This window comes from Notolabrus celidotus, chromosome 21 (genome assembly GCF_009762535.1).
Source record: "Notolabrus celidotus isolate fNotCel1 chromosome 21, fNotCel1.pri, whole genome shotgun sequence".
Lineage (NCBI taxonomy): Eukaryota > Metazoa > Chordata > Actinopteri > Labriformes > Labridae > Notolabrus > Notolabrus celidotus.
Genome location: NC_048292.1, coordinates 5,982,772 through 6,008,215, shown reverse-complemented (window position 1 = coordinate 6,008,215; position 25,444 = coordinate 5,982,772). Strand labels below are relative to the sequence as shown.

The 25,444-nt window shown below is 39.8% G+C and overlaps 1 protein-coding gene across 2 annotated transcripts in view; it reads left to right on the top strand.

Moving 5' to 3' along the window:
• The first annotated feature begins 7,985 nt into the window (after positions 1-7,985).
• magi2a (membrane associated guanylate kinase, WW and PDZ domain containing 2a) overlaps positions 7,986-25,444 on the top strand; it is a 330,301-nt gene continuing 312,842 nt past the window's right edge. For both annotated transcript variants that reach the window (XM_034674120.1, XM_034674119.1), the window contains exon 1: positions 7,986-8,480. In XM_034674120.1, coding sequence (XP_034530011.1) covers positions 8,180-8,480 — 301 coding nt within the window. In that variant the 5' untranslated portion in view covers positions 7,986-8,179. The remainder of the gene's footprint in view (positions 8,481-25,444) is intronic.

Sequence of the window (25,444 nt, the reverse complement as noted above, 5' to 3'; positions counted from 1 at the left end):
TGACCTGAATAAGACAAACTGACTGAGATTGGAGCTACTTCTATTCAATCTTTCAACCCTGTATCTAGTGCGACGGTGTAAAACAAGCAGCCAAATCAACAACAATGACTGTGCTGGAGCTGGAATGGCAGTGTTCGCTCATACAAAGTGGATAATAACTTCCTTTCATTGGCAGCGGAAGCCATCATCGGGCCCTTTCGCTTTATTCCCAACCAGCTTTAATTATCCTGCAATGAGGCCTGTCATAACCATTACATCATGTAGCAGAGCGGTGTAGAGAATCCCAGGGGCAGCATCACTGGCTCAACCGATGAACTCCCATCTGGTCCTGTAGATGTGACTGATGGCTGGACAGAGCGATAGCCTGCAAAAGGAGGAGCTGGAGCCGCTGTGTGTTCGAGAAAAGCCACGAGTACTGACCGTGGAAAAGAATGGTAAAGTATTCCCTCTAACTGTAAACATGTTGACAGGAGCATGCACAGGATTATTTTACCTTGGTGGCTGAAATGAGTTCAGATTTTTGTAATATGTGTTGGCCTACACCACTGACTTTATAGACTGATGGATGATGCAACTCCACTACTTCTCTGTACAAAAGCAAAGCCAAAATATGGCTGACATCTTGCACAGCAGAACAGTGCCCGGAAGCAAAGCCTGTATAAGACATGGACGCAATCTCAGAGATGTCATCCATCAGTTTCTGAAGAGGCTTTTTTTTTCTTTTTACTTTTTCAAGTTACATTTTTGGGGCTTTTTGCCTTTATTTGATAGGACAGCTGAAGAGAGACAGGAAATGTGGGGAATAGAGCGGGGCGAGGACATGCAGGGAAATGGTCGACCGGTCGGGAGTCGAACCAGCGACCTCTGTGACGAGGACTATAGCCTCTGTATGTGGGGCGGTTAGACCACTAGGCCACAAGAGCCCCCTGAAGAGGCTTTTTGATGCCTAAAAATGGCAGCCACATTGGAAATGCTGACTCAACCTAGTCCTAATTCCCAGTCCCAGTCCCAGTCCTATCTATCTATCTATCTATCTATCTATCTATCTATCTATCTATCTATCTATCTATCTATCTATCTATCTATCTATCTATCTATCTATCTATCTATGTATCTATCTATCTATCTATCTATCTATCTATCTATCTATCTATCTATCTATCTATCTATCTATCTATCTATCTTTCTATCAATCAAAGACTAAACATCAAGACAGAAGTTATAGTAGTGAGGACAAACTTCCTTCAACAGGCAGGAGCAGAGCTGACGTTAAGGGCCTGTGTCCACTGTCCACTGTTTACTTTCACTGACAGAGCCAACAGCCTCCATTTCAGAGCACTTCTTCCAGCACTTACTGCTGCTAGCTTACAAAAGTTGTCCTGCAGCACTTTTACCTCCCTTATTAGTGATCTTTTTGTTCCTCTTTAAATGAGACAGACATTGTGATCGGCAGCTCTATACCTGAGCCCTCATAAAAACAAGTGTGGTTAGTTTCTCCTTCATATGGACTTCCACCATTGTTGTTGACAAAGTGATCTCAGAAGTTTCACCCCCATCTTGATTCTGATTGGTTGTAATTAAGAAATTACATTGAAGTGTGTGGTGGTGTCCCGAAAGTGGAGCTATTCTCAACTGACAGCAGTGACTACAATCATCTGACACTGAAAACACTAAGCTGCAAAAATGCGTTAGTGGACACAGGCCCTAAATCCCAATTTTATTGCATTGCTAAAACTGGCTAAATAATTGGCCATGAGTCAACATGATAAGATGTATACATAGAGATATAAACCATGTTAGAGGGAAGTTTATTTGACCTGTAGTTTGATTTTAAAGTTTGACTCATGTCCCATCTGTTATCATGGAGGAGATGGGCTTTATGGCCTATACAGCAGCCAGTCAGTAAAAGGAGCTCCAGTTGTTTTTGGATTCACTTTTGGGAAGCTGCCATGTTGTCTATCTTTATACAGTCAAATGCACACGCACACTAGGTTGCTCATGCAGCTTATTATATCTAATAACAAAAAACTTTAAGGTGTTGAACAGATGTTTATTGTTCTTAGTTTATTTTCTTATTCTACACAAAGAAAAGCAACAGAGAGGCACTACAGTAATAGATACAAACAAATGAATTATTATGATATAAAAATCTTCTATGCTAAACGAAAACTCCTGGAGAAGATATCTTCAAGAGTCCAGGTGTAAGCTCACAACAGAAGAAATGTTTCTACACTGTAACACCAAAAAGCTACAAGCAGCCTGCAGCAACAAAGTCTATATTCTAAGTGGGGCGATCCCACCCCAACACCTCTGCATACAACTTATCTGTATTGTCTCTCACCCACGCTTCTTACAGCACCAGGCCTGAGCCCACCCTGCATATCTCACACACTTTAATCCCACTCTGTTTTTCCAGTCTTTCACTCCCTGCTCTGCTTCTGCTGCTGCTGCTGATGTTCTCCTCTCCTCCCCGGCACTTATTCTGCCACGCGCAGAGCATTCCTCTCCCTCTTCAAACACTGCCTCCAGAGTTCCTGCTCTTGTTAAAATACTCCTCCTTTTTTTTTTTTTTCTCCGCTTTCTTTTTTCGCTTTTTAATTTTCACTCCCGAGTCCGCAGCGCTCCCACGTCTGGAATGCTGAGGCGCTTTTCCAAATCCAGCGGAGGAGAAATGAAGCATTGTCTGTCGCTTTGTTGTCATCACAGCCGAAGGACGGCAAAATTGTTCTGGGGAGAAATGTGATTGAAACTCAGTGATGGATTTTTTTAATCTAATGTTGTTTTGTTCTCTTGTTTTTGAGGTGTTTTAAATTCCAATATATGTAAACACTTGTTTGTATTCACAGGGATGACCACAAGTTTAAGTCAGGTCATTGAAGGCATCTCCTCTGTATTTTCCTCAGCACTTGGATGTTGTTTTGACTGAAGGGACTGTTTTTACGCTGGACTTTAGTTAAACATTTTAAATGAGTAGTTTCAACCTTGTTGCAGAGAGCTGCTTTCACTCTTTGGACAAGTGGGCGTCATGTAAAAATTCTGAAAGCAAGTTAGCATCAGAAAGTGTGAAATGGGTAATGTATTTTAGTATAGGGTTACTATAAGGTTACTATAGGTTAATATATGGTTCTACATGGTTACTATAAGGTTACTATAGGGTCTCTATAAGGTTACTAAAGGTTACTGTAGGGTTACTATTGGATGCTATAAGATTACTGTAGGGTTACTTTAGGTTGCTATAGGTTATTATAGGGTTACTAAAGGTTACTATAGGTTTACAATAAGATTAATATAGGTTACTATGAGGTTACTTTAGATTACTTTAAGGTTACTTTAGGGTTACTATAGGATTACTATAAGGTTAGTATTTTTTACTTTAAGGTAACTTTAGGTTACTATAGGTTTACTATAAGGTTACTTTAGATTACTTAAAGCTTACTATAGGTTACTGTGGGGTTCTTTAGGGTTACTATAAGGTTACTATTTATTACTATAAGGCTACTGTAGGGTTACTAGAGGTTACTATAGGGTTCTATAGGTTATTATAAGGTTACTATATGATCCTATATGTAATCTTATAGTAACTGTAAGGTTACTTTAATGATATAATATGTTTACTATCTGGTTTGTATGATGTTACTGTAAGGGTTACTAATGAGGTATAGGTTATTATAGGGTTACTATAAGCCTTAAGGTTACTAAAGGTTACTTTAGGTTGCTATAATAGGTTACTATAAGGTTAATATAGGTTACAAAAAGGTTACTTTAGATTACTTTAAGCTTACTATAGGTTACTCTAGGGTTACTGTAGGATACTATATGTTATTATATGTTACTATAGGGATATAATATGTTTACTTTAGGGTTAATATTTGGTTATTGTAAGGGTTACTGTAAGGTTACTTTAAGGTTATAACACTTTTACTATAGGGTCAGTATGGGTGTGTAAGGGTTACTATAAGGTTACTATAGGGTTATTTTAGGGCTACTATATGCTGCTGTAGGGTTACTATAAGGTTACTATATATTACTATAGGGCTACTGTAGGGTTACTAGAGGTTACTATAGGGTTATATAGGTTATTATAAGGTTATTATGATCCTATATATAATCTTATAGTAACTGTAAGGTTACTTTAATGATATAATATGTTTACTATCTGGTTTGTATGGGGTTACTGTAAGGGTTACTAATGAGGTATAGGTTATTATAGGGTTACTATAAGCCTTAAGGTTACTAAAGGTTACTTTAGGTTGCTATAATAGGTTACTATAAGGTTAATATAGGTTACAAAAAGGTTACTTTAGATTACTTTAAGCTTACTATAGGTTACTTTAGGGTTACTATAGGATACTATATGTTATTATATGTTACTATAGGGATATAAAATGTTTACTTTAGGGTTAATATTTGGTTATTGTAAGGGTTACTATAAGGTTACTATAGGGTTACTGTAAGGTTACTTTAAGGTTATAACACTTTTACTATAGGGTCAGTATGGGTGTGTAAGGGTTACTATAAGGTTACTACAGGGTTATTTTAAGGCTACTATATGCTGCTGTAGGGTTACTATAAGGTTACTATTTATTACTATAAGGCTACTGTAGGGTTACTAGAGGTTACTATAGGGTTATATAGGTTATTATAAGGTTACTATATGATCCTATATATAATCTTATAGTAACTGTAAGGTTACTTTAATGATATAATATGTTTACTATCTGGTTTGTATGGGGTTACTGTAAGGGTTACTAATGAGGTATAGGTTATTATATGGTTACTATAAGCCTTAAGGTTACTATAGGTTACTATAGGTTGCTATAATAGGTTACTATAAGGTTAATATAGGTTACAAAAAGGTTACTTTAGATTACTTTAAGCTTAATATAGGTTACTTTAGGGTTACTATAGGGTTACTATAGGATACTATATGTTATTATATGTTACTATAGGGATATAATATGTTTACTTTAGGGTTAATATTGGGTTACTGTAAGGTTACTTTAAGGATATAACACTTTTACTATAGGGTCAGTATGGGTGTGTAAGGGTTACTATAAGGTTACTATAGGGTTATTTTAGGGCTACTTTATGTTGCTGTAGGGTTACTATAAGGATATACTTTTACTATATGGTTAGTATGGGTGTGTAAGGGTTACTATAGGGTCACTTTAGGGTACTCTATTCTTCTAGGTCATATACCAATGCAAAGCACTGTTCCAAACTCAAGGATGAGTCGATGCTTAAAATCTAAATGTTGTGTTAAAGAAGTGATTTATTTGGGCAGGTCATCACTAAAGGCTGGTAAGCACTCCTGAGTCCTCAGTCTGAAAATGTGTTATGGTTTGATGTCACCTTAGTAAAAGGACCCAAAAGAGAAATATTATGTGTTTAAAAATATACAGGCTATTATTTTATAAACCCTTATTTTAAAGTGTTTTTCTTGTTTTCTTAAATCATGGTGCTTCGACTTTGAACAATGTCTTTGAAAAAAGTGAAGAAGCAGAAATCTCTCTGTGTGGGAAACAAGTGCTCTTATCTCAGCCTATTACTGGGATTTTCATTTGTTGTGAGAAAACAGGACTTCCAGGCTCAGAAGGATTAACTTACTAAGACAGATAACTCGCATCGCTATCACTGTATTACTTTCTGCACAGTTATGTCTGTAAGAGCAGAAACTCTCATCAGAAGAAATGAGCCCTGTTACTGAGTAGGACGGCGTGTTAGAAGGAGGCTTCATAAAGCAGATTGGACGTTTTAAAAGATGTCAATCCTCGTGAAGGAAAATACCCAAACACAGTGTGTGTGTGAGGCTCAGTCAGTCCTGTGTTTCCTCTTCACCACTCTGAGATAAACACAGCAGGATTCCCCCCTTAAGAGCCAGCTCTTGTGGTGAATTACAACAAACTGGCTGTGTGTGTCTGGACGAAATGTGTGTCTGAAATCTGAATATCATTAATGACAAATAGAGCACAGCTGAGTAACACTCGCTCGCTGCCCTTGAGAGAGTTCCACAAAGAAAACAGAGCTTCACTCAAAGAGCTCAAGGATGTGGAGGAAAATCTTTTACAGTACAGTTCACCTGAGGGTGGATGTTTGAAAAATTAATGAAAATTTGTTTTTTTGAAGAGTTCTCCAACAACAAAGAGCTCAAAAAGGGACGGCCTCTGCAGGTCCCTGTGCAAACAGGAATAAGTGTTTGTTGTCGTCCAATTTGAAGGGGAAAGGAATGACAGAGCAGCTTTGTTAAACTTTAGGGATAAACTTCTCTAATCGACTAATCATTACTGATTGGTACATCGTTTAAAATTCTTCAGAAGACCAGCGTCTGAAGTGTTTGTCAGAGGCTGTCAAAAAGAAAAGACATATTTGTGGTATAAGAATAAATTATTGCTGTTCTGCTGCCCGGAGTGGAAATACCTCCTCTCTGCCTCTCACTCTCTCTCTTTCCTCTTTCCTTTTTTTCCATGGAAAGCTGGATTTGGGAAAAGCCTTGCCTCTCTCCTCCTCCTCCTCCTCCTCCTCCAGCCTTCACATCCGGGTCAGTAGGGTTGGTTGGAGCAAGATGCTGCCTTCAGGGACCTCCTCGTAAACGTGTAAACTCGAAGTTTGAAAGTTGTAAACACATCTCCTTGGTACAGATTTTGAAAAGTGGTACTTCTGATAGTTGTTAAGTTTGTTTTTTTCGAAATTAAGTTGCAAGGATCAATGAAAGGAGCAGCAAATGTAGATAATCAAGCTAAATGATAAATCACAATTGTTTCTTTTGGGACTAAAACTCTAACTTGTGCATTTATAGACCATAACACGAGCTATTAGACACTTCCCAACTCTCAAATCTTCTATTAGATTATATTTGGGTGTGTTTTGTCTTTATTGAAAGAAAGCTGAGGAGAGACAGGGAATGTGTGGAGCAGAAAGTAGGGGAAGACATGCAGCAAAAGTTAATGGCATGGCCAGCGACCGATATGTGGACTATAGCCTCTGTACATGAGACAGCTTCTTAAGTCTCAAGGCAAACTGCGCTCAAATCTAACATTGTAGTGACTATCCTGACCTGATTTTAGTCACTGTCTGGGTGAGTCTGAGTGAGGTGTTTTTGACGCTATTCTAAAAGAATCCAATGTCCAATCCAAGGTTATTGTTGTGTTATTTCTTGCCGTTTATTGATCCAAACGATAAACAGGCAAAGACAACTTACTTTGATGATGATATGCATGATGAGGGTAACCGTGGTGTCTAAGATGAGTGGTAAAAACCGTGTGCTCTTCCCGTTCCAAAGATCACTGCTTCACCTGTGCCCCTTTTGGTGATTGTGCGAGGGACAAAACAATAAACAAAAACAATATAGGTGAAATGACTCATACATTGTTAGACCTTATGATCAACAAGTAGTCAACATGTGCTCCAAGGTGTACATCTACGGAGGAGGATTAGGGTCACTGAAAATAAATAAATAAATAAGGTCCAATATTTTTTTTTTATTGTTTTGAGAAAAAAGTCAGGATTCTGAGAAAAAAATCAGAAGTCAGAATTCTGAGAAAAAAAGAGATTAATGTCAGAATTATGAGATTAAAAATCAGAATTATGAGATTAAAAGTCAGAATTATGAGATTAAAGTCAGAATTATGAGAAAAATTCTGACTTTTTTCTCAGAATGATACTAAAAAATATATATATTGGACCTTCATTTTTTTTTTCAGTGGCCCTCATCGTCTTCCATAGTATATCCACTCTACAATTTACACCTCTTTTTATTTTTTTTATTTTTTTTTACATGTATTAAATAAAAAAAATAATAATCTTAGTTCTTATTTTTTGAGAGCTTCAATGCGTCCTTTAAAACAGTTTGAAGTGATGTTATTCCTCTAAATCCAAAATTGTCTTTAGTTTAGTTTCCCTTTCCTCCAGGTCTTTTGTGGCCGAAGCTCTCAATGCCGACCTTTAAGACAGCCCGTGAACGCAGCACAAGTTGGGCAGCTCTCAGTTAAGCGAAGGCAGACTGATGATCCAGCTGCTGTGCGCGTGAGTGTGTGCGCTGACATGGATCCAACTTACTGCTGAAACTGAACCCGTTACCGTGTTCGGGTGACACTCGGGGGACTTTAAAAGAGCACTTCAACTTCTTCCACAAACGCACTCATGTGATATCCCCCCCCACCACCCACCCACTGTTGGAGCCATGTCCAAGACTCTGAAGAAGAGGAAGAACCACTGGACTAACAAAGTCCACGAGAGTGTCCTTTGCAGGAATGAGGAGGGGGAGCTGGGGCTGGAGCTGAAGGGCGGCGCAGAGAATGGACTGTTCCCGGTTATCGGAGAGCTTCTCCCGGGCACAGCGCTCAACCACAGCGGCAAACTCTTCCAGGATGAACTCCTGCTGGAAGTCAATGATACCCCGGTGGCTGGACTCACCACCAGGGACGTGCATGCTGTGGTCAAACACAGCAAAGACCCAGTCCGACTCAAGTGTGTCAAACAAGGTGAGGCTTTTTCCAGCTTTTTGCAGCAACTTTCCCACATTTGGTGTTTTTTTTTCCTCGAAGGTTTGGAACCGTGAAGCACGCTCCGGTGTTTTGACAGCAGAGCTATTGTCTCTGAAAACTGAGACCCTCTCTCTTCTGCTCGGTGCTAAGAGCTAAACATGTGCAGGAGAGGAACTTTCTCTTGTGTTTGGTTGGAGTTGCATATCTTTTGCACCCTGTACTTGAACATAGTTCAGGGTGGTTGTTGTGAAAGAGTGTTTTAGACATCAGTGGGTTGTGTAGCTGCGTCCTGTTGCTGTGTGTTTGAAGTAGCTTCTATAATAGGGGGTGTGTTACATTTAGGGTAATTTGAAATCACACTATCCTGTCTGAAATGTCATTCAGGTACACACAGGTACACTTTCAGCCTCGTGGTTATGTTGATTTAATATTATTAATTCAAAATTAGATTAAAATCAGAATTATGAGATTCAAAATCAGAATTATGAGATTCAAAATCAGAATTATGAGATTAAAAGTCAGAATTATGAGATTAAAAGTCAGAATTATGAGATTAAAGTCAGAATTATGAGATTAAAAGTCAGAATTATGAGATTCAAAATCAGAATTATGAGATTAAAAGTCAGAATTATGAGATTAATGTCAGAATTATGAGATTAAAGTCAGAATTATGAGATTAATGTCAGAATTATGAGATTAAAGTCAGAATTATGAGATTAATGTCAGAATTATGAGATTCAAAATCAGAATTATGAGATTCAAAATCAGAATTATGAGATTAAAGTCAGAATTATGAGATTAAAAGTCAGAATTATGAGATTAAAAGTCAGAATTATGAGATTCAAAATCAGAATTATGAGATTAAAAGTCAGAATTATGAGATTAAAGTCAGAATTATGAGATTAATGTCAGAATTATGAGATTAATGTCAGAATTATGAGATTAAAGTCAGAATTATGAGATTAATGTCAGAATTATGAGATTCAAAATCAGAATTATCAGATTAAAGTCAGAATTATGAGATTAATGTCAGAATTATGAGATTAGAAGTCAGAATTATGAGATTAATGTCAGAATTATGAGATTAAAGTCAGAATTATGAGATTAATGTCAGAATTATGAGATTCAAAATCAGAATTATCAGATTAAAGTCAGAATTATGAGATTAATGTCAGAATTATGAGATTAAAAGTCAGAATTATGAGAATAAAAGTCAGAATTATGAGATTAAAAATCAGAATTATGAGATTAATGTCAGAATTATGAGATTCAAAATCAGAATTATGAGATTAATGTCAGAATTATGAGATTAAAAGTCAGAATTATGAAATTGAAGTCAGAATTATGAGATGAAAGTCAGAATTATGAGATAGCAATTTGAAATCACACTATCCTGTCTCACATGTCATTCAGGTACACTTTCAGCCTCGCGGTTATGCTGATTTAATGTTATTAATTCAAAATGAAAGCCCAAATGTAATACCACGGATATAAACATTGAAAGAGATTAGATATTAGATAAGATTGTCAGACTATTGGCCAAGCCTGCTTCAGCTTCTTTAAAATTAGAGTTATTTTTACTCATTTGAATTCATACATTACTTATGCATGTATTCAGAGCTGAAGCAGCTAATTAATAAAGTGATGTGTCACCCACAGAGGCTTAACTCCTAATTATAGTGTTAATTATCATAACTGTAGTATTTAAAGAGACAGTACCTATTTTGTAGTATGGCCATTCATGATAAGGAATTTATTGCTTTTTTCTACTGAAAACCGAAAATTTGTAAGTTCAGGACTTTAAAGGAAACTAATACTTATCTTTTTAATCTGGCTTTTAACTTGGAGTAATTTCCTTTCAGTCCTCCACTGCATTATTACCATTATGAACGTTATTTTAACACAGTTTTCTTTTCTTTTTTTTATTCAATCTTATTAAATTATATTTTATATTTACATATATTTTTTGTATTTATCTGATTTTATTTTATTTTTTCCTACCTTTATTATATTTTATTTTTTTGGTATTTATTTTATTTTTTCTACCTTTATTATATATTTTAATTTTTTGGTATTTATCTGATTTTATTTTATTTTATTTTATTTTATTGATCTTCATGATTTTATCTTTAAGTATTTTATATCCCTTCGCTTTCTTCTTTTCACCTCTTACTTCTGTCTCGCTCTTCTTTTGTGAAGCACTTCAGGCTGCATGCTTGTGAGTATGAAAGGTGCTATATAAATAAAAATGAGTTATATTTCAGGTAAATAAGATACATATTTGTTGGCTTTTGATGTCTTATTGAGAGACAGGTGAGGTGATGAAGTCGTAACCAGGGAGGAAGAGGCAGAGTCAGGGTTTGGAGTTGAACCTGGGACCACCTCTTTGAGGATTTAAGCCTGGGGTGCATGTTTTACTCCCTGAGCCAATCCAGCACCTAAGGTTTTTAGTTATAATTTAAATCCTGGAGATATCAAACAGTGATGATAAGATTCAGCCCTTCATGTCTCTTTAAATCTGAGGTACTGTACGTCAATGTGCGGTCTGTAGAGAGCAGCCCTTATTTGACCTTTACATTACAGTATGGAATATTTATGACCTACTCTGAGCTTTATTAAGTGGACTGAAGTGAATTTGTGTTTAAGTAAATCCCCAACAACCTGTAATTTGTTCCAACATCACAGAGGTGTCATGAGGAATGAGAGCTACCATTTACCATCATAAGGTCAGAGGCAGTGAACGCTACGCACAGAGCAGAAGTCTCCAGAGCGTCACTGAAAGAATCAAATCCCTTATTCCTCTGAAGCAGTCTGCGTCTCTTCAGTCACCACATCGTCAGCCTGAATGTGTTTCAGATGCATCATCTTTTCAAACACTGCATCGTACAGCAGGTGTGAATGTGCTGAAAACCTGCGGAGTCCTAACCCAGGACTTCCACCAGATCCATGTCCGGTCCGTCTCAGTGCGCTCTCTTCCGTCAACACCCACTGGTTGCGTTTTCAGAACGCAGCACGGAGCAGGATCGCTGGACAGCTGGAGTCCTGTGACCGAGGTTTTCCATTCTCCTCCTCCTCTCCTCCTCCATGTTGTCTTTCTGGTCCTCTGAAAACCTCTGACCTGAAGACTCCAGGCCTGACTCCGCAGAGTGTTTTATTCTGAAAATTAACGGGATGTTTTCATTTTGTTTTGGTGCCTGACTTCCTGTCCCTCTGTCTAAATCTGATGAAATCTAAATCTGTTGAGACTGATGCGTCATGCTCTGGCATCTGGAAAAAATAGAAGTCTTGATATGTCACAGCACCAGATCTGATCGGTTTCTATTCTAGTCAATGTGTTAACTTCCACTGGATCCGCTCTGTTGCGTTCCGTCTGCGTCTCTGATCCGGCAGGTCGGAATCCTCCGGATCAGATACACAAGACTTCTATTTTTGCAGGATGCCGGAGCACGATGCATCAATCTCAACAGATCAAATGGAGCGGGACAGGAAGTCAGGTTTCACCAAAACAAAATTAAACCATCCGGTTAATTTTCAGAATAAAACACTCTGTGTTATCACCAGATCGTATTTCACTTAACTACAACAACAAACCGTCATGATGAGCGGAGCCAGGCCTGGAGTCAACAGGTCAGAGGTTTTCAGAGGACCAGAAAGACGACATGGATGAGGAGAGGAGGAGGAGAATCCTTGATTCAGTGATTGCCGTGGAAAAACCTCGGCGGTCCTGCTCCGTGCTGCGTTCCAAAAACTCAAATGGAGGGTGTTGAGAGACGAGAGCACTGAGCTGAACCGCAGCAGATCAGAGACGAACCGGACACGGATCTGGTGGAAGTCCTGTGTTCATGGATGCAGCCGGAATTTAACGGAGCGGATCCAGTAGAAGTTAACACATTGACTAGAATAGAAACCGATCAACTCTGGTGCCGTGAGGGATCGGAGACGGATCGGACACATATCTGGTGGAATTTGGCCTTCATGTTTCTGTGTGAACAAACTCAAACTGATCCCAACATTAACATGACTGTGTTCGTTACAGCCCTGAGTCCCTCAGTGCATCACACCAGACACACTGACACTGGATTAAAGGGAGGACATGTTCCCTAAATGAGAAGCTGCCGTTTGGACTTTCATGTCTCGATAATTCAGAAAAAACAGAGCGGATATTTCTCCACTAAACTTTTCTTGTACCTCTGAGATAATTATGTCATTAATTCAGAAAAACACGCTGCTAGAGGTCCGCTCAGACTTCTTTATGAACACTGTTTTTCTTAGAGTGTGGCGTGGATTACTCAAAGGAATGTGGTGACTTTAACGACATGCAAAGATTTCACTGTTAAATTGTTTTGGTGACACTCTCGACTCTCACATTTAGAACACTTTTTAGAAATGAGCTCTTCTGCCACGAATCTAAATGAACTCCTGTCAACTTTGTCCCCTCGATGAGAAGCCGGTCCGTCCAGGGCAGCGTCCTCTGTCCGTCTCCGTCTCTCATCCGTCTGGCTAATAACACCGGGTGTCTTGCGTTGTGAGCTCAGATGGGAGGATCTGTGGCCTCTCATTTTGGGGTGAAAAATCAGCCTGTAAGAGGCTTTGGATCAAAGTCTTAGCCTGTGTGTCTGTACGTGTGTGACGGTGTGTGTGGATGTGTGTGTGTGTGTGTGCTCTCCACGTCACACCAGGGATTTATTCCAAAAGGCAGCCAAGCCTATATCAAACTAATGTGTTACTTTTTTTCTCCCATGAAATATTTATATCCTCCAGTGATTGCTCAAGTGATTGATATTCTTCCGTCGCTCCGCTGGTGTTTGCTCGACCGCTTGTTTACACAGTCAAGTTGTTTTTTAAAAATGCCTGATATGTGCATTAAGTCAATATTAAGAAGGGAAGAGCTTCTTTCTTCTAAACAGCATAACAGATCATTCCTCTCTCCGCAGCAGACACACATTAGCTCCCATAGTCTGTTTGAATACGCGTCTCATCCAGCAGAGTAGAACCATGATAATCCTGCAGAGGATATTCATGATCCGTCTTCAACCTTGTTAAAATATGTTTCATATGTTTTATGTAGTCTCTTTACTTTAGGTCGCTTTTCATCACGGACGGTATAAAACACGGACGTGACTCAGAGGTCTCTGAAGAGAGAGGTTTTGAAGCCAACTGATGGCGGCCGCCATATTGGAAAGGCTGACATCACCTAACCTTTGAACTACCAAGACACAGGCAAAGAGGAGAAGACGGGCAGACAGACAGACGGACGGATGTATGGATGGACAAGTGGGCAGGCAGGAAGACAGACAGGCGAGTGGACGGATGGACAGAGAGAGAGAGAGGAACAGACAGACAGACAGACAGACAGACTAGAGGACAGACGGACGGAGACAGACAGAGAGAGAGACAGACACAGACAGGTGGATGGATGGATGGATGGATGGATGGATGGATGGATGGATGGATGGATGGATGGACGGAAAGAGAGACAATCAGACAGACTGACGGTCAGGCAGGTGGACAGACAGAGACAGAGGGAGACAGGGACAGAGAGAGAGAGAGAGAGAGAGAGAGAGAGAGAGAGAGATGGATGGACGGTCGATCGGACAGACAAACGCAAATAGAGAGAGAGTGTGTCAAACAGACGGATGGACAGATGGACGGACAGAGAGAAAGAGGAAGACAGACAGACAGATGAATGGATAGATGGATGATAAGAGAGAGACAAGCAGACAGACAGGCGAGCTGACAGACAGACAGACAGAGAGAGAGAGAGAGAGACAGAGAGAGAGAGAGAGAGAGAGAGAGAGAGAGAGACAAAGATGGCCAGATAGATGGATGGATGAAAAGAGAGAGAGAGATGGATGGATGGACGGGCGATCGGACAGACAAACACAAATAGAGAGAGAGTGTGTTGGACGGACGGATGGACGGACAGAGAGAAAGAGGAAGACAGACAGACAGATGAATGGATAGATGGATGATAAGAGAGAGACAAGCAGACAGACAGGCAAGCTGACAGACAGACGGAGACAGGGAGAGAGAGAGAGAGAGAGAGAGAGACAGACAGAGATGGATAGACAGACAGAGATAGAGGAACAGACAGACAGACAGCTTGGACAGATGGATGGATGGATGGAGAGAGAGAGAGAGACAGACACACAGGTGAGCGGAAGGACAGAGACAGACATACAGACAGACAGTGCAGACGTAAAGTGAAAACGGGACATGTAGTCTTGTAGTCTGGTGTTATTCTGTGTCCTCAGGTCGATCAGTGAACGGTGTAAACTGCAGCCTGCTAACAGAGACACAGCCGTCTGTGTGAACGATCCCTCTGCTGGTACATTTGTCAATTCACATGTTGCAGTTTAATTTTCGACACAGATATCGTTAGAGGCTCTTCGTCTGGAGTGAAGGTGCTCATTTCACTCTTCTTCTGTGGGAGTCTGAACCTTTTCTTGCACACTGGAGGAGCGGCCTTGTAGTTTAACATCCAGGACACACCCTGCCTAAAGTGTGACCATTATTCTGTGAGATCATGTTGATGTTTGTAAAAACTCAGATGTTAATCTGGTAAACAGACTAAAGAGTGGTTAAAAAGTTTCCCAGGACGTCTTCTGGTCCTGCACTGAAACGCTCAGCGCTGCATTTACTGTGAACCCACTCTGCTTGTTTTATCAGCAGAGCTTTTCTCCTTTGTGTTGTGATTGTGGTTGTTGATGTGTTTGATGGATCACTCAGGCAGAGGTTTTTAGATGTAGATAAAAATGTTGTTTCATTAGACCTGCGAGAGTGTGTGTGTGTGTGTGTGTGTGTGTGTGTCTTCATCAAATGTTGGGTGCTCTTGGAAAATAGTTGCATTCATAAACACGGCTTAAAACGACATCCAGCAATAATTATAGAGCAGCACCCTTTTAAATACACGAGCAGCTGAAGCGTACTTGAGTTTAGGCTGGAAACAAAACCTTTCCTCACGGTAATGGCTGCTCTTTGTGGACTGACCCTGGGTTACTTGGAGGGAAATGGCACTTCAAATAGACAAAGTGGCAGCAATTAAAATCTGCTGGAATATAGAGTTGAAGTGGGCGAACGAACGACTCTCAATCACACGGCTATAAAATGAGTTTTGTTTTTCCTTCTTTGGCCTCAAACCAAGACACAGGGTCACTGACCAGGTAACATGCATGGCCTTCCACTGGGCTGTGTTGATTACTCTATTCTGATTGGTTAAACCCCATAACAGTGGTTAGTAACTCTAAGTACTAGAGGAGGCACTAAGGACAACCTGATGACACGTATCAAACTAAACGAGGATAGATGTGTGCTGTATTTTGTAAAAACATGAGTTTTGGAGAGCATCAGTAACAACAAAGAGGATATCTTTAATACTACTCTGGATTTATCTGGAGAGCTCTACACTTTAGACTGGTGAACTTCTGAGCAGTCAGAGGCAGAGAAAGAAGAGAGGAGGAAGAGGGATGTTAAAGCAGACGAAGAGCTGAGTGAGAGAGAAGTCGACCAAATTAGAGAAAACAAACATGAAGCAAACAGAAACCACAACATGGAATGAGCTTTGAGTTACAGGACTGACTCCGTGAGAAGAAGAGAAGATGTTATTTTCTGCATCTTTATAGAAGGACAACGAAAAACACCAATTTTTAGACCATATTCAAATTATTATTATGTATAAAGTAATGGTCAGGGTTATGGATGATGTAAAGATTAGGAATAATGTAAGGATTATTATTATGGCTAATGTAAAGGTAATTGGTATGGATAATGTAAGAGTTATTGGTATGGATAATGTAAGAGTTATTGGTATGGATAATGTAAAGGCAATTGATATTGATAATGTAAGAGTTATTGGTATGGATAATGTAAAGGCAATTGATATTGATAATGTCAGTGTTGAGGTTATGGAAAATATAGGATTTATGGATTATGTATAGTTATGGTTATGCATACTGTAAAGGTAATTGTTATAGATAATGTGAGTGTTACGGTAATGGGTATTGTAGGGGTTGGGTTTATAGAAAATGTAAGGGTTAAGGTTATGCAAGGGTAGGGGTTATTGCTATGGATAATGTAGGGGTTATGGATAATGTAGGGGTTATTGTTATGGATAATGTAGGGGTTAATGTTATGGATAATGTAGGGGTTAATGTTATGGATAATGTAGGGGTTAATGTTATGGATAATGTAAGGGTTATTGTTATGGATAATGTAGGGGTTAATGTTATGGATAATGTAGGGGTTATCGATAATGTAGGGGTTAATGTTATGGATAATGTAAGGGTTATTGCTATGGATAATGTAGGGGTTAATGTTATGGATAATGTAGGGGTTAATGTTATGGATAATGTAAGGGTTAATGTTATGGATAATGTAAGGGTTATTGCTATGGATAATGTAGGGGTTAATGTTATGGATAATGTAGGGGTTATCGATAATGTAGGGGTTAATGTTATGGATAATGTAAGGGTTATTGTTATGGATAATGTAGGGGTTATTGTTATGAATAATGTAGGGGTTAATTTTATGAATAATGTAGGGGTTAATGCTATGGATAATGTAGGGGTTATTGTTATGAATAATGTAGGGGTTAATTTTATGAATAATGTAGGGGTTAATGCTATGGATAATGTAGGGGTTATCGATAATGTAGGGGTTATTGCTATGGATAATGTAGGGGTTATTGCTATGGATAATGTAGGGGTTAATGTTATGAATAATGTAGGGGTTAATGTTATGAATAATGTAGGGGTTAATGCTATGGATAATGTAGGGGTTATCGATAATGTAGGGGTTATTGCTATGGATAATATAGGGGTTAAAGGTGGAGTAGGAGATCCTGAGAAAGCCGCAGCAGTTAGCTTGATTTTGAAAGCACACAGCCGAACAGAGCCCTCCCCCTCCATTCAGAGCAGCCTGTAGGGAGAGGGGAGGGACACGCCTCCTAACACATGAACGCGCTGTGGCAGACTCCAGCTGGAGGATGACGTCACCATAGCTAGCTGTGGAGCGGCGAGCGATTGACTTTATTTTCATCGGAGGAAAAACACGTCTATCTCCCATGTAAGTAAACCGCTTATATTACCACATTAAAAAATAATGTAATTAGTTAGAATGCACAGCATAGCCTGCATGTTAGCTTTATGTGTGTTTGTTTTTTATCATCTGAAATACAGCTAGAGCAAGTTGCTGCTGCCGGGCTAATAACTCCGGCTAGCCATGTTTATTTTGATTTAGCATGTCATGATGTTTAGTTACTAGACGGCTACAGTGCCTATATATTTATTAGCGTTCACCATTGTTGACAGTCTTCATTTTCGTGTTGGAACTACAACATATTGAGTGTTTTTTGTGCTTGTTAGAGCTCTCATGATGACTGCTGATTACGATCCTGAGCCAAGCACCTCAGGTCGGAGAGGACGAGACCGGGGTCGAGTGCAAGGCAGAGCCATACGAGCGAGAGGGAGAGCAACGACCGGGGACGAGCTCCAGATCCTGGGGACAGCAACAGAAAGTTCCGCCATGCTGCACAGACAGGTTGTTGTCTGGCAGCATGGAGCACTTGGTGCAGGTCATAGAGTAATACCTTGTTGCTGTATCTGGAAAATCCGTGACCCTTCCACATGGACAGTATAAAGGTTTCAGTGGAGAGTGAATGAAACTATGACATGATTACATTCAATACTTGTATGGTGACCCTTTAGTTCCTTTGTATATATTTTATCTTCATGTAAAAAAATACTTGAGTGTGCTGTGTATACATTTGTTAAATAAATCTTTAAATTTACACTGGCCTTCTCTCTTCAAATCACAAAATAATTTAAATCCATATCAAGTAACATACAACATTATAAACAAATAATTACAATATCAAAGGGTTGTTTTACATTTACTTTTATTAGAAAATGTATTTATTACAGAAATAAAAATAATGGCTGTTGAAGGTAAACATGTTGGCGTGGATCATCCGGCCTCCTTGTTCTCTTCTTTGGCATCCCCCCAGTTGCTGTCAGCTTTCTGTGCAGGATTTAGCTCTGGAGGTCTGTGATGTACTTGTAGTCCTTACCCACCTTCATTGTGTACAGGCTCCACTTTTTTGTCTTCTTGTTAAATATTGTGCAATACCTGACATAGAAGAAAGAATCAGAAGTTTAGTCAAAGGTTCTCATTATCTTACAGCACTGTGCATATGATTTCAATCATAATAACCCTTCCTTCAGCCCCGTATATAAACAGTTATTTCTTCTAGCCATTCAAGGAGTTGACACCACTATCACTAGTGTGTGCTTAGTGCCTACTGCAGTGTGTATTGTGCACATATGGTACATATACTGTATTTCTTATTGATATCTTGAATATTATCTAATATTTTCAGAGTAAGTGATGTCAAAATGTGCTCTCTCCCTCTTTGGAGAGGAAGACTGTGCCCACAGATTATTAATACAGTTATTCTGTGTATTTGATTCCAAGTTGAACACTTTTATTCATGCTTTCCTTCACCAAACCAAGCTTTTAGAGAAGCAGCTAACATTCACAGGATTTTTTATCAGCCAAACTTTTTGTCTCTCATCTCTTTAGTCTGTATGGTGTGGTCTCAGATTGCGATTTAGCATGCAGATCACGTGAAGTGAAAGAGAATGGTTTGGATTTTATTTTGTGCGGGCATTAAAAAAAACCCTTCTGCGTACGTAAATCAAAAATAGCTCACAATAAAAAAAGAGAGCAGTATTTATACCTCCATGCAAGCAGTGGTCAAAGCAACGTTCATGTTCATGGAGTTCTTATCGGGCCTGAAACTCACCGGTCAGAGGGGGACTCAGAACACATGAAACAGCTGGGGTGGAGGCCTCTGCGTCCCGTGTTTTAACGGTGTGGACGTCGATGTTTCCTTCTCGTAGCTATGAAAACACAGACAAGACGGCATTTAGACTTAGTACAACACCCCATTCATGCTGATAAAGAGCAACCGAAGAGCTACCAGCTAACAGACTGTATACAGGTCTCTATAAAGAGCTAGCAGCTTACAGACTGTGTACAGGTCTCTATAAACAGAGCTACAAGCTAACAGACTGTATACAGGTCTCTATAAACAGAGCTACAAGCTAACAGACTGTACACTGGTCTCTATAAACAGAACTACAAGCTAACAGACTGTATACTGGTCTCTATAAACAGAGCTACAAGCTAACAGACTGTGTACAGGTCTCTATAAACAGAGCTACAAGCCGTTAGCCGGCCGCTAGCATTAGCCGAAGTTATCGCTAGCTGTCTCATAGATGAACTAAACCATGAACACAAAGACAAATGAAATGACATGATTACCTGTCCAGTAGAAAATCAGCAACCATGGCGTCGCTTTAGAGACCCTTTAAATCCTTCAGCCGTCGCAGAAATGCAGCCCGAATATTGACTCGTGTTTGTATCTTCATCCAGTGTTTTTAAGTCGTCTCCTTTTCCATCACAGTCTTCCTCTTCTTGCTCTGTTTAGCGGCAGAACTTGAGGGCAGAAGTTGAGCTAAATCGTTGGTTTCTCTCTCTCTGACATGTTTATCAGATGTTCTGCGTTAGTGAACAGCTTGTTGATGACGATCTCTGTCAGGTCACGCGCACTCCTGTAAACAGGAGGTGTGTCTTTCGGCAGGTCACAGGTCATCCGGCCGGTCAGCCAATCATTGCGCTCGGTGGCGAATGAATGATTGGACGAACTTATTGCAGTCTAGCTGCTGACACAGACAACTGAGATTTCTCATCTCAGTGTTAGATCACTTTGTGTATTACTCCCTATCGATGTATACATCGCTTTTTGCTCGTGATTGAGAAAAATGCATCAAAATAACATGTCCTACTCCACCTTTAATGTTATGGATAATGTAGGGGTTAATGTTATGAATAATGTAAGGGTTATCGATAATGTAGGGGTTATTGCTATGGATAATGTAGGGGTTATTGGTATGGATAATGTAGGGGTTAATGTTATGAATAATGTAAGGGTTATCGATAATGTAGGGGTTATTGTTATGGATAATGTAGGGGTTATTGGTATGGATAATGTAGGGGTTAATGTTATGAATAATGTAAGGGTTATCGATAATGTAGGGGTTATTGTTATGGATAATGTAAGGGTTGAGTTTATGGATAAAGCAAGGGTTATGGATAATGTAAGGGTTATTGTTATGGATAATGTAAGGGTTGAGGTTATGGATAAAGCAAGGGTTATGGATAATGTAAGGGTTATTGTTATGGATAATGTAAATGTAATTTTTATGGATAATGTCAGCGTTGAGGTTTTGGTTATGTAAGGGTAAGGGTTATTGTTATGGATAATGTCAGTGTTGGGGTTATGGATAATGTATGGGTTGGCGTTATATATCATTTTAAGGGTTATTGTTATGGATAATGCAGGTAATAATAATAATAATACATTTTATTTAAAGCCGCCTTTCTCATCACTCAAGGACACCGCACAGATATAAATATATACATACACGAATTTACATTAAAGGAAACAAAATCAGAGTCAAAAATGAAAACAATATAAACTAACAAGGGGTACGAAAAAATAGAAACAATAACAAAATGACAGTGCAATTGGAGTCAAACGGAGTCAAACGGAGTAAGCGGTTTTGAACAGATATGTTTTGAGTTGTGATTTGAAATGGGGGAAAGAATCTGTGTTTCTGAGTTGAGGTGGCAATGAGTTCCAGAGACGGGAAGCAGAGCGGCTGAATGCTCGGCTCCCCATAGTGGTGAGACGGACGGAGGGGACAGACAGGTGTATGGAGGAAGAGGATCTGAGGGAGCGGGAGGGAGTGGGAACATGGAGGAGGTCGAACAGATATGGGGGGGCGAGGTTGTGGATGGTCTTGAATGTCAACAGAAGGACTTTGAATTGAATAGGGAGCCAGTGGAGCTGTTGGAGGACAGGAGTGATGTGGTGGATGGAGGGGGTTTGGGCAATGATACGGGCAGCTGAATTCTGGACCAGTTGGAGTTTATGGAGGGATTTGTGAGGGAGGCCGAAGAGGAGAGAGTTGCAGTAGTCCAGACGGGAAGTGACAAGGCTGTGGACAAGGATGGGGTTATAGATAATGTCAGTGTTATGGTTATGTAAGGACAGGGGCTATTGTTATGAATAATGTAAGAGTTGGAGCTATAGATAATATAAGGGTTATTAGTATGGATAATGTAAAGGTAATTGGTATTGATAATGTCAGTGTTGAGGTTATGGATAATATCGGGGTTGGGGTTATAGATAATTTTCAGGGTTATAGTTATGTAAGGCTAGGGGTTATTATAGATAATCGCAGTGTTGAGGTTATAGATAATATAGGGGTTGAGGTTATGTATAATGTAAGGGTTGGATGGAAGCCCCGTCCTGTGTTGAATGTGGCTCCTATAGATAAAGTATGATGCCAGTTTAGATCAAAACGTGTGCCTTAAACCCTCCCAGAGTTTTTATATCCTTACCTTACATCTGCACATTTCTATGCATGATGACTGTGTTAGTGGAGGCACACTGATTATATCCAATGGATCTTTATCAGCTTCATTATGAAGCCCGTAAAGCATCAAGAAATGGGCCAGGTGGGACTGAAGTTAAATAAAGTACTCCCTCTTTGTCAGAAACCATTTAAAAGTCTCTATTACTGCTGAAAGTTAAAGATACCGGGTAATGGTGGGTCATCATCTGAGTTTTAGAGGCACAGTCATTCTTACCCTTATGTTACCTCACATAAAATCACCCCATTCCCTTTTTCAAGGGGAAGTGAAACATCATTCCCATCATTCCTTTACAGCTGGAGACCCTGAAGTATCATGAACTATGGGAGGAAAGAAGAAGTCAGAAATGTAGGTCCTTTGTTGCATCAAGTCCTCCATAGCATTGGTTAAAGGGATGTAAGGATATATCGCAAGACGGTAAAAAAGCTGGGGGCTGCAGCTGAGTGACAGGTCTCCACGAGCGCTTTTTTTTCCTCCACCGCCGGACTGATATTACCCGGTTGCACTCCCAGCTGACACATGACCGCATTCACATCCTTATTTTTCTCAGTAAGATCGAGTAAGACAGAAAACTGGACACTGAGTCCAAAATATGATCCTGTTCAGTTGTCCTGTTGCAGTAAATCCACATGTTGAAGTCTGAGTCTTCACTCTATGACCATGCATCCACAGAGATTATTTATAAGCCTGCTCCTCACGTTGATATTCAGCATGTTTAACATTTTGAACACCTCAATATGATCTGTAGCTGTTTAATACCGTCAGTAATATACACTGTGTCATGAAGGAAATTTTGATTTAGGGGGAAAAAACGCATTTGGTGTTATTTTTGACATGGAAAACGTTCACGTTTTTTTTAATGATTAAACGATAATTGATCCTTAACATTTCCAAAGATCGATCACGGAAAATACTTGAAATTTACATCCCTAATTTAAAGAGATTTACTGTATTTGTTTTAATATTTAATACTTTCATTTGGGAATCGTTCACTTTCCATTTCTCTATAGTTGTTCTGAAATTTTCAAGCAAGGTATTTTTGTGCAGTCATCTGTAGTTTTATTTTCGCAAGCTACAGGGGGCAGCAGTAGCTCAGTCCATAGGGACTTGGCTTGGGAACCGAAGGATCGCCGGTTCGAGTCCCAGTATGGACGAAGTTTGGCAAGTGGACTGGTGACTGGAGAGGTGCTGGTTCACCTGCCTGGGCACTGCCGAGGTGCCCTTGAGCAAGGCATCGAACCCCCAACTGCTCGGGGTGCGCTGGTTGACGGCAGTATCCTCACTCTGACATCTCTCCCTAAGCATGTTCACTGCATGTGTGTGCATTGTATGTATATACCAAAAAAAACTGTATGTGTAGCATGTCCAATATAGCACGAGTGAAAAAATTGAATTTCCCCCCTGGGGATCAATAAAAGTACCTTTCTTTCTTTACTGAAAAAAAGAGAACACACCTTAAAAATGAAAAAGAATTAGGGGAGAATGGGGTTGGTTGTCACACTTTTTACTGTTTTGATGATTGCTCATCATCAAAACATCTTTCTATAGTTATTCCTACATTAAATTGAAGCTTAAGGTGTTGGCTTGAAATGTGTATCCCTCTCATTTTCCAACTCATTGTAACAAAGAGGCAATTAACTATCAAAGACAAATAGGCCTAACAACAATAATTGCCTAATCAACTAGGCTACATGCAGCCACTGTCTGAGTTACAGTGATGGCAAATGTAGGGTCTGCACACTCCAACTCATTTCACCATGCATGATTTTGCCAACATAGGGGTTGGTTGTTACATGTGACAACCAACCCCAAAGAGAATGTGACGACCAACCCCAACTGGAATTTTGTGCTAGCATCAAGGCTAACAACCATCTAACAGCTACTTAGCTAGCTAATACAAATCTAAACTAGAGCTTTCCCCTCACACTTTGTAAGGGTAACACTTGTTTTGTTATAAACCCATCGTTTAAAAGCGTGGAAGAAAAATACTGAGGAGCTGAATATTTACAATTTGACATGAAAAACACAAAAAAGTCCTCTCACCTCAAGTTCAGCTGTCTTATTCCAGAGAAGACTATGTAGGTGAGCTCTGATCCTAATTCTGGAAATGTCCAAACCCCAATTTGAGAGACAGCGCCCTCTGGTGGCGAGATATATAACGAGTGTGCCAACCAACCCGTGTGACAATCAACCCCGTTCTTCCCTACTTTGTTTCCAAAGAAATATAAGAGAAAAAATATATATTGCAAATGTACATATCTGAGAATTGAAATAAAATGATAGTTATTTAAATTTTGAGTTCAATGCAGTTTTCTTGAAAATGGGGAATTGAATCAAATCGTGGGTTGAGTGTATCCTTATATCTCTAATTGGTTATGTTGTTGTCTTTATATTAACAGAGAGGGAGCTACCATTGTAAAGAAAGGTAGGGTGTTATAGTTAGGAATGACAGCAATGGAAACCCTCTGTGCTTATTATTATTCATATTTGAATATAATCTCCACTTTGGTGCTTTCAAATTATATCCTACCCCTCCTGTTTGTTTAATGTTTCCAGCCTCAGCGTCAAGATCAACAGGTTGATCATAGTCCTGGGATTAGGGACACCTGCACGGCAGTAACACTGCCAAGTACCGCCGCTGTGTTTACAACCAGCAAAGAACGATAATCTGGTAGCCAGGTATAAATTCCACCCTGTCTGCTGCTCGGTGGGTAATTTTTAAATCCTGCAGGTAAACAAAGGATCAGCAGTGTTCGTGAATGATGCAAGTTGCATTACAGCTTTCTGCAGGATGATAAAATGTTACATTCGGTCTGTCATCAGCATAAAGAGTAAGCTGTCACTGCGTCTGTAACTCACACACAATGCTGCCAAGGCGTCAAGATAAATTAGCTTTGTGTCATCCTCCCTTCTCATGTCCCTCCATCTCTCCTACACACACACACACACAGACACACACATACTCACACACACATACACTGCAGTGGCCCAGTTCAGCTCCAGTGAGGGATGAATGCACCTCGCTATGGAGGCTGTCTCTGCATCTTTCAGAGCCTCGACAGTGAGAAGCTCTTACCGCTGCTGTACTTTCAGTGTGTGGCTGTGAAGCGTACGCTGAGTCTGAGTGCTGTTTGGGGTGCAGGTAAGAGGAGACGTTTCCAGGTCAACCTGCATGCTCACAGGGTTGCCCACTTAGCGTTAGCCGGTGGTGGGGAAAGTCAATACAGCAGCTTTGAGTGCGAGGAACTTCAGCGAGGCCAAAATAGCAGCAAACACGGCTGCAGCTATCTCAGTTCAAAAGGTTGTTTTCAGTGAACAGCCAAAGTGTAGTGATAGTGCTGTTGGTTTTTCCTAATACAACTGTAGAGATTCCCCTGAAGAAACTGTAGTAATCTCATGCTTTTATTGATGCTATCTCACTTTTCTATTCCAAAACTGATCAATTTCAGGCCAATTTTCAG